This window comes from Bos indicus x Bos taurus, chromosome 1 (assembly GCF_003369695.1).
Source record: "Bos indicus x Bos taurus breed Angus x Brahman F1 hybrid chromosome 1, Bos_hybrid_MaternalHap_v2.0, whole genome shotgun sequence".
NCBI lineage: Eukaryota > Metazoa > Chordata > Mammalia > Artiodactyla > Bovidae > Bos > Bos indicus x Bos taurus.
The window spans coordinates 6,785,863-6,800,205 of record NC_040076.1 but is presented as its reverse complement, the minus strand read 5'-3'; the positions used below and the strand labels follow the sequence as shown (position 1 = coordinate 6,800,205).

General features: G+C 41.4%; 1 protein-coding gene across 4 annotated transcripts in view; it reads left to right on the top strand.

Annotated features, from left to right (window-relative positions):
* The window catches only part of MAP3K7CL (MAP3K7 C-terminal like), a 48,286-nt gene extending 37,126 nt beyond the window's left edge, over positions 1–11,160 (top strand). For all 4 annotated transcript variants that reach the window (XM_027540877.1, XM_027540614.1, XM_027540788.1 and 1 more), the window contains one exon: positions 10,041–11,160. In XM_027540877.1, the coding sequence (XP_027396678.1) occupies positions 10,041–10,221 (181 nt within the window). In that variant the 3' untranslated portion in view covers positions 10,222–11,160. The remainder of the gene's footprint in view (positions 1–10,040) is intronic.
* Positions 11,161–14,343: the final 3,183 nt, after the last annotated feature.

Genomic DNA, 14,343 nt, shown 5'->3' with positions numbered 1-14,343 from the left:
TGAATTGTTTGCATGTCTTAAATGTGTTTTTGGGAATTCCTTGTCAGTCCAGTGGTTAGGACTCTGCACTTCCACTTCAGGGGGCCTGGGTTCAATCCCTGTCAAGAAATTAAGATTCTGCAAGTCATTCGACACAGCAAAAAAAAAGAAAAGGTAGAGTTAAACTCTAATTAGTTCTAAAATTTAAACTTATAACAGTAAAGTTTGTAGTAAACTTAGTATTATTAAATACTAATGCTATGCTATGCTAAGTCACTTCATTCGTGTCCGACTCTGTGTGACCCCATAGACGGCAGCCCACCAGGCTCCCCCTTCCCTGGGATTCTCCAGGCAAGAACACTGGAGTGGGTTGCCATTTCTTTCTCCAATGCATGAAAGTGAAAAGTGAAAGTGAAGTTGCTCAGTCATGTCCAACCCTCAGCGACCCCATAGACTGCAGCCTTCCAGGCTCCTCCATCCATGGGATTTTCCAGGCAAGAGCACTGGAGTGGGGTGCCATTGCCTTCTCCAATTAAATACTAATAATACTATTATTAAATACGTATTTTTTAAATATGTTAAAAAATAATAAACTTAAATTTATAATAGTAAAGTTTGCTTTGTGTTTTATCTCATTCAGAGGAGAAATCACTTGTTGCTCTATGTAAGAAAAATTGTGTTAGGTGCTGTAGTGTTTAAAAGTTTGGCTTAGAGGGGCTTCCCTGGTGGTGCAGTGGTTAAGACTCTGAGTCTCCACTCAATGCGGGGAGGGTATGGTGAGGGTTAGATCCCTGGTTGGGGAACTAATATCCCACATGTTGTGGGGTGTGGCTAGGGTGGTGGTGGTGGGAAGATTGACTTAGAATATCAGGAAAAGAGGTAAACTCTTAGAAAATTTGGGTTGAAAAATGTTATGTAACAAAAGAAACAATTCAGGGGTTTTTGGTAGACTCAGAGCTGTGCGACCATCATCACAATTTTAGAATATTTTCATCACCCCCAAAAACAAATCTGATGCACTGAGTAGTCAGTCCCCATTCCTCTTCCTCCTGCCAGCCACTGGCAACCACTCATCTACTTTCTGACTCTGTGTGTTTGCCTATTCTGGATATTTCAGAGAAATGGAATCATGCATTTCTCATTCAGAGACTTGGTATGTGGTCTTTTGTGACGGGCTTCTCTCACTTAGTGTAATATTTTCGAAGTTCATCTGTGTTGAGGCATGTGTCAGTGCAGGCAGACCTTGGAGGTATTGCAGGTTTGGTTCTAGACCATGGGCAGTAAAGTGAACATCGCACCAGAGAGTCACACAAATTCTTTGGTTTCCCAGTGAATATGAAAGAACCTGCCTGCAATGCGGGAGACCTGGGTTAGATCCCTGGGTTGGGAAGATCCCCTGGAAGAGGGAAAGGCTACCTACTCCAGTGATCTTGCCTGGAGAATTCCATGGACTGTAGAGTACATGGGGTCTCAAAGAGTCCGACTCGGCTGAGCAACTTTCACTTTCACCTCACTTTCATGTTTATACTATTAATCTATTAAGTATACTATGTAATCTATTAAATGTGTAGCAGCATTATATCTAAAAAAGTACATGCGTGCACGCTAAGTTGCTTCAGTCGTGTCTGACTCTTCGTGACCCTATGGACTGTAGCCTGCCAGTCTGTCTGTGGGATTCTCCAGGCAAGAATACTGGAGTGGGTTGCCTTTCCCTTCACCAGGGGATCTTCCTGACCCAGACACTGAACTCGCATCTCTTGCAGCTTATGCACCACAGGTGAATTCTTTACTGCTGAGCCCCCAGGGAAACCCAAAAAAGTACATATCTTAATATAAAAACACTTTATTGCTAATAAATGCTAACCTTCATAAAATAGTGGTCTTTTTACATAATAACATCAAAGATCATGGATCACAGATTACCATTACAAATACAGTAATAATGAAAAAGCTTGAAATATTTTGAGAATTTCCAAAATGTAATAGAGAGACACAAAATGAGCAAATGTTAGAAAAAAAAAGCAAAATACAGTATCTGTGAAGCACAATAAAGCAAAGTGCAATAAAATGAGATACAACTGTGTTTTATTTCTTTTTATTGTCAAATAATGTTCCACTGTATGGTTATACCACATTCATTTATCCATTGGTCAGTTGATGGACCTTTGGATTCTTTGAAGTTTTGGCTATTATGAATAATGCTGCTACAAACATTCATGTAAAAGTGTTTGTGGGTATGTATCTTTTCCGTTCACTTTTACTAGGAGGAGAATTGCTGGGTCCTGTGATAGTCCCACGTGTAACCTTCTGAAGTGAAAGTCACTTAGTCGTGTCCGACTCTTCGTGGCCCCATGGACTATACAGTCTGTGGAATTCTCCAGGCCAGAATACTGGAGTGGGTAGCCTTTCCCTTCCCCAGGGGATCTTCCCAACTCAGAGGTTAAATCCAGGTCTCCGGCATTGCAGGAGGATTCTTTACCAGCTGAGCCACAAGGGAAGCCCCATAACCTTCTGAGGGGCTGCCAGACTGTTTCTGAAATGGCTACACCATTTTATATTCCCATTAGAAACGTATGAACGATGCAATTTCTCCACATCTTTGCCAATGCTTATTATGTCTTTTTGGTTATAGTCGTGCTACTGCTGCTGCTAAGTCGCTTCAGTCGTGTCCGACTCTGTGCGACCCCATAGACGGCAGCCCACCAGGCTCCCCTGTCCCGGGGATTCTCAAGGCAAGAACACTGGAGTGGGTTGCCATTTCTTTCTCCAATGCATGAGAGTGAAAAGTGAAAGTGAAGTTGCTCAGCCGTGTCCGACTCCTAGCGACCCCATGGACTGCAGCCTACCAGGCTCCTCCATCCATGGGATTTTCCAGGCAAGAGTACTGGAGTGGGGTGCCATTGCCTTCTCCGTATAGTCATACTAGTGGCTATAAAATGATGTTTCTTTGTGGTTTTGATTTACACTTCCCTGATAGCTAAAAATGTTGAACATCTTTTCATGTGCTTTGTGACATTTCTATGACGTCTTGGAGAAATGTCTATTTGGATCCTTTGCCCACTTTTAAATTGAGTTGTCTTTTTATTATTGAGTTAAAAAAAAGGATATATAATTTTAATGGCAAAACTTTAGAAAAGGGTTTTCATAGGGGGAATACCACAATTAACATCTGATCAGCAGTTCTTGTCTTTTTTTTTTTTTTGCTGCTCTGCATGGCATGTGGGATCTTAGTTCCCCAACCAGAGATCAAACCCACACCCCTTGCATTGGAAGTGCAGTGTCTTAACTGCTGGATCACCAAGGAAGTCCCTTCACATCTTTTTAAAGTGTTTAAAATGATGCTTGAGGGAGCAATATCTCACTTGAGGAGAATATATTGGGATGGAGGAAAATGGAGTGTAAGCAATTTGTAAAGTCAGTTTAGAAACAGCCCTATTTTGATTTGTTTTTAGTTATGGTATTTAATTTGTTTTGAAATTTCCAGCAGCAAGAGGTTTTTCTATCTCACCAGAAACATTCATTTCTTTGTGATATTCCTGTGTTACATTTTGGAACTCAGAGGTTTTTAACCTGTGTTCTGGGGAAACTCTCAAAGACGGGACAAAGAGGGTGAGGGGCAGGGAAGGGCCAGATGGTGGAAGTTCAGTTTTATGTGTTTCACTTGCTTGCCTTCAGGGAAGTTTTCTTCCCACAGTACCACAGTTAGCAAACGTTGAAAACCAAACCTCACTTTTTTTCATTCCCAGCATATTTTCCTGAAGTATTTACACAGCCCTCAGAAAGTAGGTTTTCAGGGTTATAAAGAAACAGTGAATGAGGATATTTCTCCACAAGTGTTTGCAGGGTATGTAGTAATGAGGGAACGAAATCTGACCCTCTTTCCTAAGATGTCTAATACAGATAAGATGGTTTTTGGTAAGTTGTAGGATTTGTGTTCGTTTTCCAACAGGGGAGATACACTTCTGAGACTAACTAAGCAATCGAGAATGGAGGACAGGGCTTGGTTTGCAATAGGATTTCAACAAATATGTGTTGCGTGAATGAGTAGAAGGGCCAAAGAAGTGTCTTGACTCTTCACTTTGCTCCAAGAGGCAGAGATGTGGTCAAGGGGATTCTTTCATTTTAGGACTGAGCTTTATGTGAAATCCCAGTATCCCAGATTTCATCAGACTACGAGGTTACACTTTCCACTGGTGCCCCAGTCATAAAGATTTGGGCCTTTAAAGAATCATCCTACAAACGCAGGAGATGCAGGAGATGTGGGATCAATCCCTGGGTCAGGAAGACACCCTTGGAGAAGGAAATGGCAACCCACTCCAGTCCTCTTGCCTGGGAAATCCCATGGACAGAGGCACCTGGCAGGCTACAGTCCATGGGATTGAAAAGAATCCAACTGGACTTAGATACTCAACAGCAAAGTGCACATATCTTTCGAGAATCACTAACAGTGCAGTCTAAATCTTTATTTAAACTAAAAGTCTCCCCATGATAGAGATAGTATTGTATTACTTTATTATCTAAAATTAATACTTTAGCTCCTAGGGGCTAACCTGCCAGGATTTTCTTTTCCAAATAAAAATGTTTAGTCAGCTTTGAAAGTTTGAAGAGCCATAGTAGTGGTCTTCACAGAAGCAGAGAAATATTTGTCCTAATGATGAATCTATTTCCAACCTCCTATAAGATAAAGAATATCCTTCATTTTGGAATTACTTTACAGAAAGTCTTCAAGTTTTTTCTACCAACTCACTAGGATTTCCCCTTTTCCTATTTGTTTTAGCAAATAAAACCTTTGCCAAGCATGCAGCTTAGGATGGAGACAATAGATGATCTCTGGTGCAGCCAAGGTTATGACCTTTTCACTGTTGAGGTACCTCATGTGGAAAACTGTGTTACAGGTTCTTGACATCAGAAATAAGATTCCTGTGATGATGGTCTTCTGCACCTTTATCAAACTCTTTTGAAGGGAATGATAGAAATGATAAATAAGAAATCAAAGCAAGACCCTATCTAGTCAATTATACATATTGACTTGCTCTTCAGATCATCTATTTATGATTATCTTTGTAGCTTGATGTGCCAGGATTTAATTATGAATTGCTAATGGATGAACATCAATTTGTCTATATAAATGGGAGACCTGGGTTCGATCCCTGGGTTGGGAAGATCCCCTGGCAGAAGGCATGGCAACCCACTTCAGTATTCTTACCGGCAGAATCCCCATGTTCAGAGGAACCTGGCGGGCTACAGTCTATGGGGTCACAAAGAGTCAGACATGACTGAGTGACTAAGCACAGCACAGCACAATGGATGAGCATCAACTTGTCTATATAACTAGGTCTTGGACAGGAGGTAACAGATGTTTTGACAGTATTCATTAAATAGATGTATAACTGCTTATCAAATACATGAAACTAATTTAGAAATCTATCAATCGAGTCTTCTTGATTCCAGTAAGGAATAAATTATTATTGACTTTCTCCGACTCAAGAAGATTGGATTAGACAATCACGACCATTCCTTTTAGTTGTAAAATCTGTGATTTTGTGATTTATTTTCCCTACCAGTTAAAACTGGTAATGAATGTCCTCAGGAGTTTTAAACAAGATCAGATATGGAACCTGGACAGTAGCCACTGTTTGTGTGACACAGTTAATTTGAAGAGATGAAAAGAACAGGAATAGATGATCTGATGGGTGAGGGATTTGAAGGCATGTCTCTTTTTACTTACATAAGTTTTACCGATCAATTTCTTTAAGAAATTTCTTCAGGACTTCCCTGGTGGCTCAGATGGCAAAGCGTCTACCTACAATGCAGGAGACCCGGGTTCAATCCCTGGGTTGGGAAGATCTCCTGGAGAAGGAAATGGCAACCCACTCCAGTATTCTTGCCTGGAAAATCCCATGGACGGGGGAGCCTGGTAAGCTGCAGTCCATGGGGTTGCAAAGAGTCGGACACGACTGAGCGACTTCACTTCACTTTCTTTAAGATAGTTACATTAGAAACTGTGTGTGCATGCTCAGTTGCTTCAGTTGTATCTGACTCTGTGACGCTATGGACTGTAGCCCTCCAGGCTCCTCTGTTCATGAGATTCTCCAGGCAAAAATACTGGAGTGGGTTGCCATGCCCTCCTTCAGGATATCTTCCCAACCCAGGGATCAAACCCACATCTCCTGCGTTGCAGGTGGATTCTTTACTGCTGAGCCAATGGGAAGCCCATAAGAAACTTAACTAACATTTAATTATTAACGTTTATTGCTTAAGTTAAGTTTAGAGGCAAGAACCTCAAACATTTAATCAGAAGAATAGGTTCGATTCACATCTGTTTCTTAATAGGTGTGTGACTTTTCCCAATTAGACTAAGTACTTTGAGTTTCTATTTATCTTTAAAACATTTGTTGACCCTGAGGTACCTTATTCTCCAATTATATTTAATCAACAAGTATTTTCTTGCAGACTTTATATTTTTTTTCCCCTCTTTGGCCTCACTGAATCTGATCAGGGATCAAACCCATGCCTCCTGCAGTGGAAATGTGAAGTCCTAATCACTGGATTGCTGGGGAATTCCCTATACTCTTTTTTCAAACCATTTTTAAAAACCATTTTAAACCATTTAAGTATAGTTGATTTACAATTCTAGGTTAGTTTCAGGTGTACAGCAAAATTATTCAGTTATGTATATATACACATATAAATTCTTTTTCAAGTTCTTTTCCATTATAGGTTATTATAAGATTTGAGTATGGTTCCCTGTGCTCTACAGTAGGTCCTTGGTATTTATCTATTTTATATATTGTAGTGTGTATATGTTAATCCCAAACTTCTAATTTGTCTTTGGGAGCCTTTGTGTTCATGGAAGATTCAAAGATTCAAAGACCAATTAGAGCCCAAAGGAACTTTGTGTGTATGCGTATCAGTGTTCAGGTTATCTTCCCTTTGTCCCTGTTGGGGTGTTTCTTTCCAATGCCTGGTTTTGCTCAGTGGTCACCAAATTGGGTACACAAGGTAGTCCATTGAATGCAGGAAGAAAATACTAGAACTTCTATTCTTATTTGCTTTTTTGCCCTTTTTCTAAGGCAACTGTATTTTGACAGTTTCAAATTTATAGAAAAGTTGCAAAAATGATATAAAGAACCCCCATATTTCCTTTATTGCATTCACTAGTTATTAAAGGAGAAGGCAATGGCACCCCACTCCAGTACTCTTGCCTGGAAAATCCCATGGACGGAGGAGCCTGGTGGGTTGCAGTCCCTGGGGTCGCTAGGAGTCAGACATGACTGAGCAACTTCACTTTTACTTTTCACTTGTATGCATTGGAGAAGGAAATGGCAACCCACTCCAGTGTTCTTGCCTGGAGAATCCCAGGGATGGGGAGCCTGGTGAACTGCAGTCTATGGGGTCGCACAGAGTCGGACACGACTGACGTGACTTAGCAGCAGTTATTAAAAATTTCCCCAGTTGTGCTTTATTCTCCCTCTCCCAAAAGCTGCACACTGCTGGGGTTCTTTCTCTCTTAGAGAGGTAGGATATGTATCTATCTATATCACATGTATATATACAGATAAATAGTGAAAAGTGAAAGTGAAGTCGATCAGTCGTGTCCGACTCTTTGCGACCCCATGGACTGTAGCCCACCAGGCTCCTCCATCCATGGAATTTTCTAGGCAAGAGTATTGGAGTGGGTTGCCATTTCCTTCTCCAGGGGATCTTCCTGACCTGGGGATCAAACCTGGGCCTCCCGCAGTGCGAGCAGACGCTTTACCGTCTGAACCACCAAGGAATCCCATATATATACAGATATATATGTGTATGTCAATCAGTATCTGTATCTCTATTATGCTCCTTTGTCCTAAATACTTCAGTGATGTTTTCTAAGGACAAGGACATCCTGTCACTTGACCTCAGTACCATAATTAAAATTAAGAAATTTAGCATTGACACACTACTGTTATCTAATTCATAGCCTGTATTTAAATTGCATCCCCTAGTGGCTCAACTGTAAAGAACCCATCTGCAAATGCAGGAGACATGGGTTTGATTCTTGAGTCTGGAAGATCCCCTGGAGAAGGAAATGGCTACCCATTTTGGTATTTTTGCCTGGGAAATCCCATGGACAGAGAAGACTGGTGGGCTACAGTCCTTGGGTCACAAAAAGTTGTACATGACTTAGCGACTAAGCAACAGCAACAACAAATTGCATCGCTTTCCCTATAATGTCCTTCAGAGCTTTTTTTTCCCAGTCCAGAATTGCATATTGATCTCTCTTTAGTTTTTTAACATGTGAAAGAGTTGTTTCTAACATTTTGAAGGGTACAGGCTAGCTATTTTTTTTAGCATTTCCCTCAATTTGAGGTTGTCTGGTATTTGCATTTTTTGGAAGGAATACCCAGGTGGTGCTAGTGGTAAAGAATCTGCTTGCTAATGCAGGAGATGAGATGTGGGTTCAGTCCCTGGGTGGGGAAGATCCCCTGGAGGAGCATGATAACCCACTCCAGTATTCTTGCTTGGAGAATCCCATGGACAGAGGAGCATGCACGGCCACAGTCCATAGAGTCACAAAGAGTCAGTCACGGCTGAATCGACTCAGCACAGCATGCACACACCACAGAAAAGATGTAGGGTCTTTTGTGATGTATGCAACATCTACTGATCTCCTTACTAGAAATGTCAAGTTTGATCACTTGGTTCAAGTGATGTTCCAGGTCTCTGCACTTTTTCCTACAGAGGAGGAAGAAATGTGACATACCCTTATATGGAGGTAAAGGAGAATTCAGTTAAATCTAGTTTAGGATTAACCGACACATATAAGGGGAGTGGACCTGTTTTGGGTTGTCATGTTTATTAATGGATTCCTAGGTGGCGCTAGTGGTAAAGAATCCGCCTGCCAATGCTGGAGATGCAAGAGATTCGGGCTCAGTCTCTGGATTGGGAAGATCCCCTGCAATAGAAAATGGCAACCCACTCCAGGATTCTTACCTAGGAAATCCCATGGAGGGAGGAGCCTGGCAGGCTACAGTCCATGGGATCGTGTGCCCCCCACCCCAATTTATTAAATCTAAACATGGACTGCTGCTGCTGCTGCTGCTAAGTCACTTCAGTCGTGTCTGACTCTGTGCGATCCCATAGATGGAAGCCTACCAGGCTCCCCCATCCTTGGGATTCTCCAGGCAAGATCACTGGAGTGGGTTGCCATTTCCTTCTCCAATGCATCAAAGTGAAAAGTGAAAGTGAAGTCGCTCAGCCATGTCCAACTCTTAGCAACCCCATGGACTGCAGCCTACCAGGCTCCACTGCCCATGGGATTTTCCAGGCAACAGTACTGGAGTGGGGTGCCATTGCCTTCTCCTCCTTATTATGTGTATTTATATCAATGAATTACTTACAAATATTTATTGAAAACTGATTTTGTTTAAGGCGTTATCACCACAGGCTCCCTCCAATAACCTTAGCCTACTTCCTGAATTCTCAAGTCAGACTCCCACCAAATGTGGATACATCGTTTTTGTAGTTAAAGTGACAAGATATACATAAGGACTAGAGAAAGACATGGAAAATAAAACCTGCAGGAAGCAACTGAGATTTCTTAGTTCGAAAAAACTTAGTCAAGGTTTGTTAAACTCAGAAAACAAAAGAAGTAATATCTGAACTTGGAGGACAAAACTTGTTAATAGATAAGGGACAAACTATAGTCCCCCTACCCTTAAGACAGTAGCATCTTAAGTTGTAAACAAATTTTTCTGCTTTTTTCTCCAAAATAGTGGTAACATTTACAGTTAGTTGAACTCTTTAAAGGATCACCTTTCTGACTGTTGATGGACTTATTGAGCTTTTCAAAAGTGTATTTTAAGTATTTGGGATATACCTAATAGAGGTGCTGGGATAAAATAAAGGCAGCAAACATTTGTGAACCTAGAAAAATGACCCTAAGTCACTGGAGAAGCAGAGATGGGTCCGATTTAGCAGAGCGGAATGACATATTCGGCTTCCAGTATGCTGTTGCTGTGTAATTTAATTTGTTTCATTACGTTTTGTGCTTCTGCCTCACCTGCCCCGTGCATCTTCAGAAAGGAGCTCATTGCCAAGCTGGATCAGGCAGAAAAGGAGAAGCTGGATGCCGCTCAGCTGGCTCGGGAATTCGAGGCACTGACGGAGGAGAATCGGACACTGAAGCTGGCCCAGTCCCAGTGTGTAGAACAACTGGAGAAACTGAGAATACAGTATCAGAAGAGACAGGGCTCGTCCTAACTCGACATGATTCAGTGTGAGCATAAGAGGTTGGTGACTGCTGTGCACTGGCCAAAAGATTTTTTATTTTAAAGGGATAGCGAGTAAAATCTGTTGCTTCTCCTTATTACACACACGGCCAAGGTCTACACTAATGAATTGCATGCTTGCCAGTCTAGTTGGACAGAAGGGCTATTTTCTTTTAAACAAGATAATGAAAGCAAATCTTTACCAGATGTTTTTAGAGATCATAATTCGTTTCAAAACATTTTTTTTCCTTATTTAGCAAGGTATGATCATACTGTATATATCTGGGTAGAAAATGATAAAGAACATTGACTGTTTCTACTAAGAATCACGAGCAGAATTCAGCCATGAAACAGACTAGTACGATGCTCACTGTAGTTTCACATCGGAGTATTTTTAAATTTCATGTCTTTAATATTTCAACTGTGCTCCAGTGTGAACTGTCAGAAACTTCACTGCATATATTTATGTTCACCATTAGGTTTAATCCCTCAATGATTGATTGCATTAAGAATATATTGTTGCATATCATAAAAGCTTTCTCATGAAAATATTAGCAGCAAGCATGTTTGTGTGAGTGCACATTCACAGTGCTAACTTGCTGTTGTAAGGAAAAACTGATAAAGGTGCATTTTCTTCATGCCACGTTACCTCCTGGTAAACATTTCTGCCTTTGCTTGTGTGTGTTCTGGGGGAAACAGACATTACTTTGGTGAGTTCCCATGTAAACATCAGTAAAATTCTAACTACCCCTCTGTTTTGGGTTTAAGGAGATGTTTTGGGTCAATGATGACTAATAAGAATACATGAGTAAATTCAGGATTAATATGATCTTCCCTTGTTCTATCACAATGTTTCCCCAAATTGATCTCTTTCTTTTATGTCCATTTCTATTCTTGTAACTTCTTTTTCATTAAACATGGATCAAAATTCTCCAGTCTGTATTTTGTTCCTTTTTTTAACCTTAATGTATGCTAAAAGTTGGCATAAGCTAACCCTAGTCAGAATTTGCTCTTAGTTGTATTTGCAAGTGCCAAAAAAGCAGTGAAGTCTCTTTTCTTGATAAGATTGTGGTTTCTTATATAAATAATTTAGAGCTCTATCCTGGAATGATGCATTAATGTCTTAAAGTATTTGCTCAGAAAACATAAAACAGAATAACTGATTAAAGCACTACGATGGCCTGGGGTAGACCAGTTGTTATTAACTGGGGTTGATGCCCTCAAGGGACATTTGGCAAATTCTGGTTATTGTCATGACTAGAATGGGGAGTGCTACTTGCATTTAGAGAGGAGAGGCCAGGGATGCTGCTGGACATCCCGCCATGCACAGGACATCACAACAATGAAGAATTGTTTGGCCCAGGCTTCCTTTATGGCTCAACTGGTAAAGAATCCACCTGCAATGTGGGAGACCTGGGTTTGATCCCTGGGTTGGGAAGATCCCCTGGAGAAGGGAAAGGCTACCCACTCCAGTATTCTGGCCTGGAGAATTCCATGGACTGTATTCCATGGAGTCACAAAGACTCAGACATGACTGAGCGACTTTCACTTGCACTTGTGCTTCCCTCGTAGCTCAGTTGGTAAAGAATCTGCCTGCAATGCAGGAAACTCCGGTTCAATTCCTGGGTTGGGAAGATCTCCTGGAGAAGGGATAGGCTACCCACTCCAGTATTCTTGGGCTTCCTTGTGGCTCAGCTGGTAAAGAAGCCGCCTGCAATGTGGGAGTCCTGGGTTCAATCCCTGGGTTGGGAAGATCCCCTGGAGAAGGGAAAGGCTACCCACTCCAGTATTCTGGCCTGGAGAATTCCATGGACTGTATAGTCCATGGGGTTGCAAAGAGTCAGACACGACTGAGCGACTTTCACTTTCAATGTGCCAATGGTGCTGAGGTCCATGTACCTTAGACTAATCACTGGACGGTCGGGCAAATGCCAAGGGGAAACATGATGCAGGGCCATGGGTTTCTTGTCCTGTGCTGTGTTTTCATAAGGTCCTTAGCATCCTCAGCCCCAGCCTTCTCATTTGTAAGATGAAGCTTTTTGACGGATCTCAAATTTGAAATGTTATGCGAGCCTATTCACCCTTAGGCTGCTTTGTAGAGTGCAGAGTACTCAGCTTGGAGCTCTGTGATGACCTAGGTGGGTGGGATGGGGACAGAGTGGGAGGGAGGTCCAAGAAGGAGGGGATGTATGTATACATATGGCTGATCTGCTTCGTTGTACAGCAGAAACCCACGTTGTAAGGGAGCTATACCCCAATTAAAACAACAGCAAAAATAAAATGCCAAAGATAGCAAAAGCAAAACAAAAAACCAGCAACAAAACAAACATTGAACCAAAGGTGAAAGTCCCTATTATCCTGTTAGAATCTTCTTTTTTCAGTAACCTCAAGACATGAATACTAATATAGAGGAGGATTTGTTCACTAAATTTATATGTTTCTAAGGTTAATGGAATGGATCAATGGTAAGTTACTGATCTTTATATACAAGGATTAGTTTTTGTTCACTGCCCACCTGAAGAAGGTTACACGTATTTACAGAATTCAAGCAGTCATAGCACCTTATAGAAAACGGCAGGGGGGGAGCAGGGAAATGAAGTTCCAAAATCTCTCCACTCTACTAGAATGAAAATAATCTTACAGGGTCAAAGTACTTGAACACGCTTGTTATTATGTTAAGGAGATACTAAGTAAATAATTTTCATATCTCTGCATATCTAAATAGTTTTCATATCAGTCTCAGCCTGAAATTTTACTATATTCCCAAAAGGTATCTATTCATGACTCAAAAGCCAGCATCTCTCTAGGTTTGCGTGTATGTGTTTTAATATTTTTTAAATTGAAGTATAGTTGATTTTTAACAGTGTCATGTTAGTTTCAGGTATACAACACAGTGAGTCGTTATAGGAGTATGAGTTTTAAGCAGATTTTATTATTTAAAAATATGGAAACAAGATTTCTCTGGTGGTCCAGTGGTTAAGAATCTGCCTGCCAGTGCAGGGAACACAGCTCTGATCCCTGGTCCGAGAAGATTCCACATGCCACAGGGCGACTAGGCCAGTGCGTCGTAACTCCCGAGCCTGCGTGAGTCCTAGAGCCTGTGAGCCACCACTACCGAGCCACACGCTCTGGCCCCTGTGCTCGGCAGTAAGAGAAGCCACCTCAGTGAGAAGCCCATGTACCACAACCAGAGAGTGGCCCCTGCTCACCGCAACTAGAGAAAGCCCACATGCAGCAACGAAGACCCAGCACAACCGTAAATGGAAATAGATAAAATTAAGGAAAAAAATATGCAAGCATCATCTATTTTTGTAGCATTGCCAGGGAAATCTAAAGGCAAAATTTCTCTTTGTCATTTTCGTTTTTTCATTCATTTGACAATTCCCGCCCCCCCAATCTTATTTACATTGCTTATCATCTATATAACACAGAATCATTTAAGAGTTTTCTCTCTTCAAATATATTTGCAATGTTCTTGTGATTAGCAGTAATGAAAAGTTTATAGCGCATTAAAAATGAGCACAGAGGTTCTGTTAGTATTAAAATGAAGGTACTTGAATGCAAGAAAAATGTAACCCACATTATACTCTGTAATTGCTCTGCTAAAGACTTTGCTGTTTGTGAGCCATCCAGTTTGTGTAGACATGAGAAGAATGTGGTTACGGGTGACTGAAGGTCCAATCTCTAGTCACCGGTGTTGGTATCTCGGTCACTCTGGTGCCTGAGTTGGGATGTGTTATTAACTCGGTACAAACAAGGAACTAAGAGGGATCTGAAATTCAGTTCCACAGAAGTTTACTATTTATTTACCAAGTGCAAGGCAGAGTAGCCACAATAGGAACCCCAAAGTGAATGACTCAATGCCAGCCTTCCACCCCTTGAGGAGCGGCTGTCTTCCCAGAGGGTATATCGAGGGCGTTAGTGAGAAATGAAATTGGGAAGTTCCACTGGGCCCTGTTTGTGGGAGGGTTTCGACAAAACAAACACTTTCAAAAGGGAGTGAATGATCAGGGCTGGATTTGAAGATAATGAATATGGTTGCAGGGCACAGACTGCGTGGAACTAGAGACACAAGGAATTGTTAGGAGGTCAGTAGGAAGGGTGTGTGGCGGCA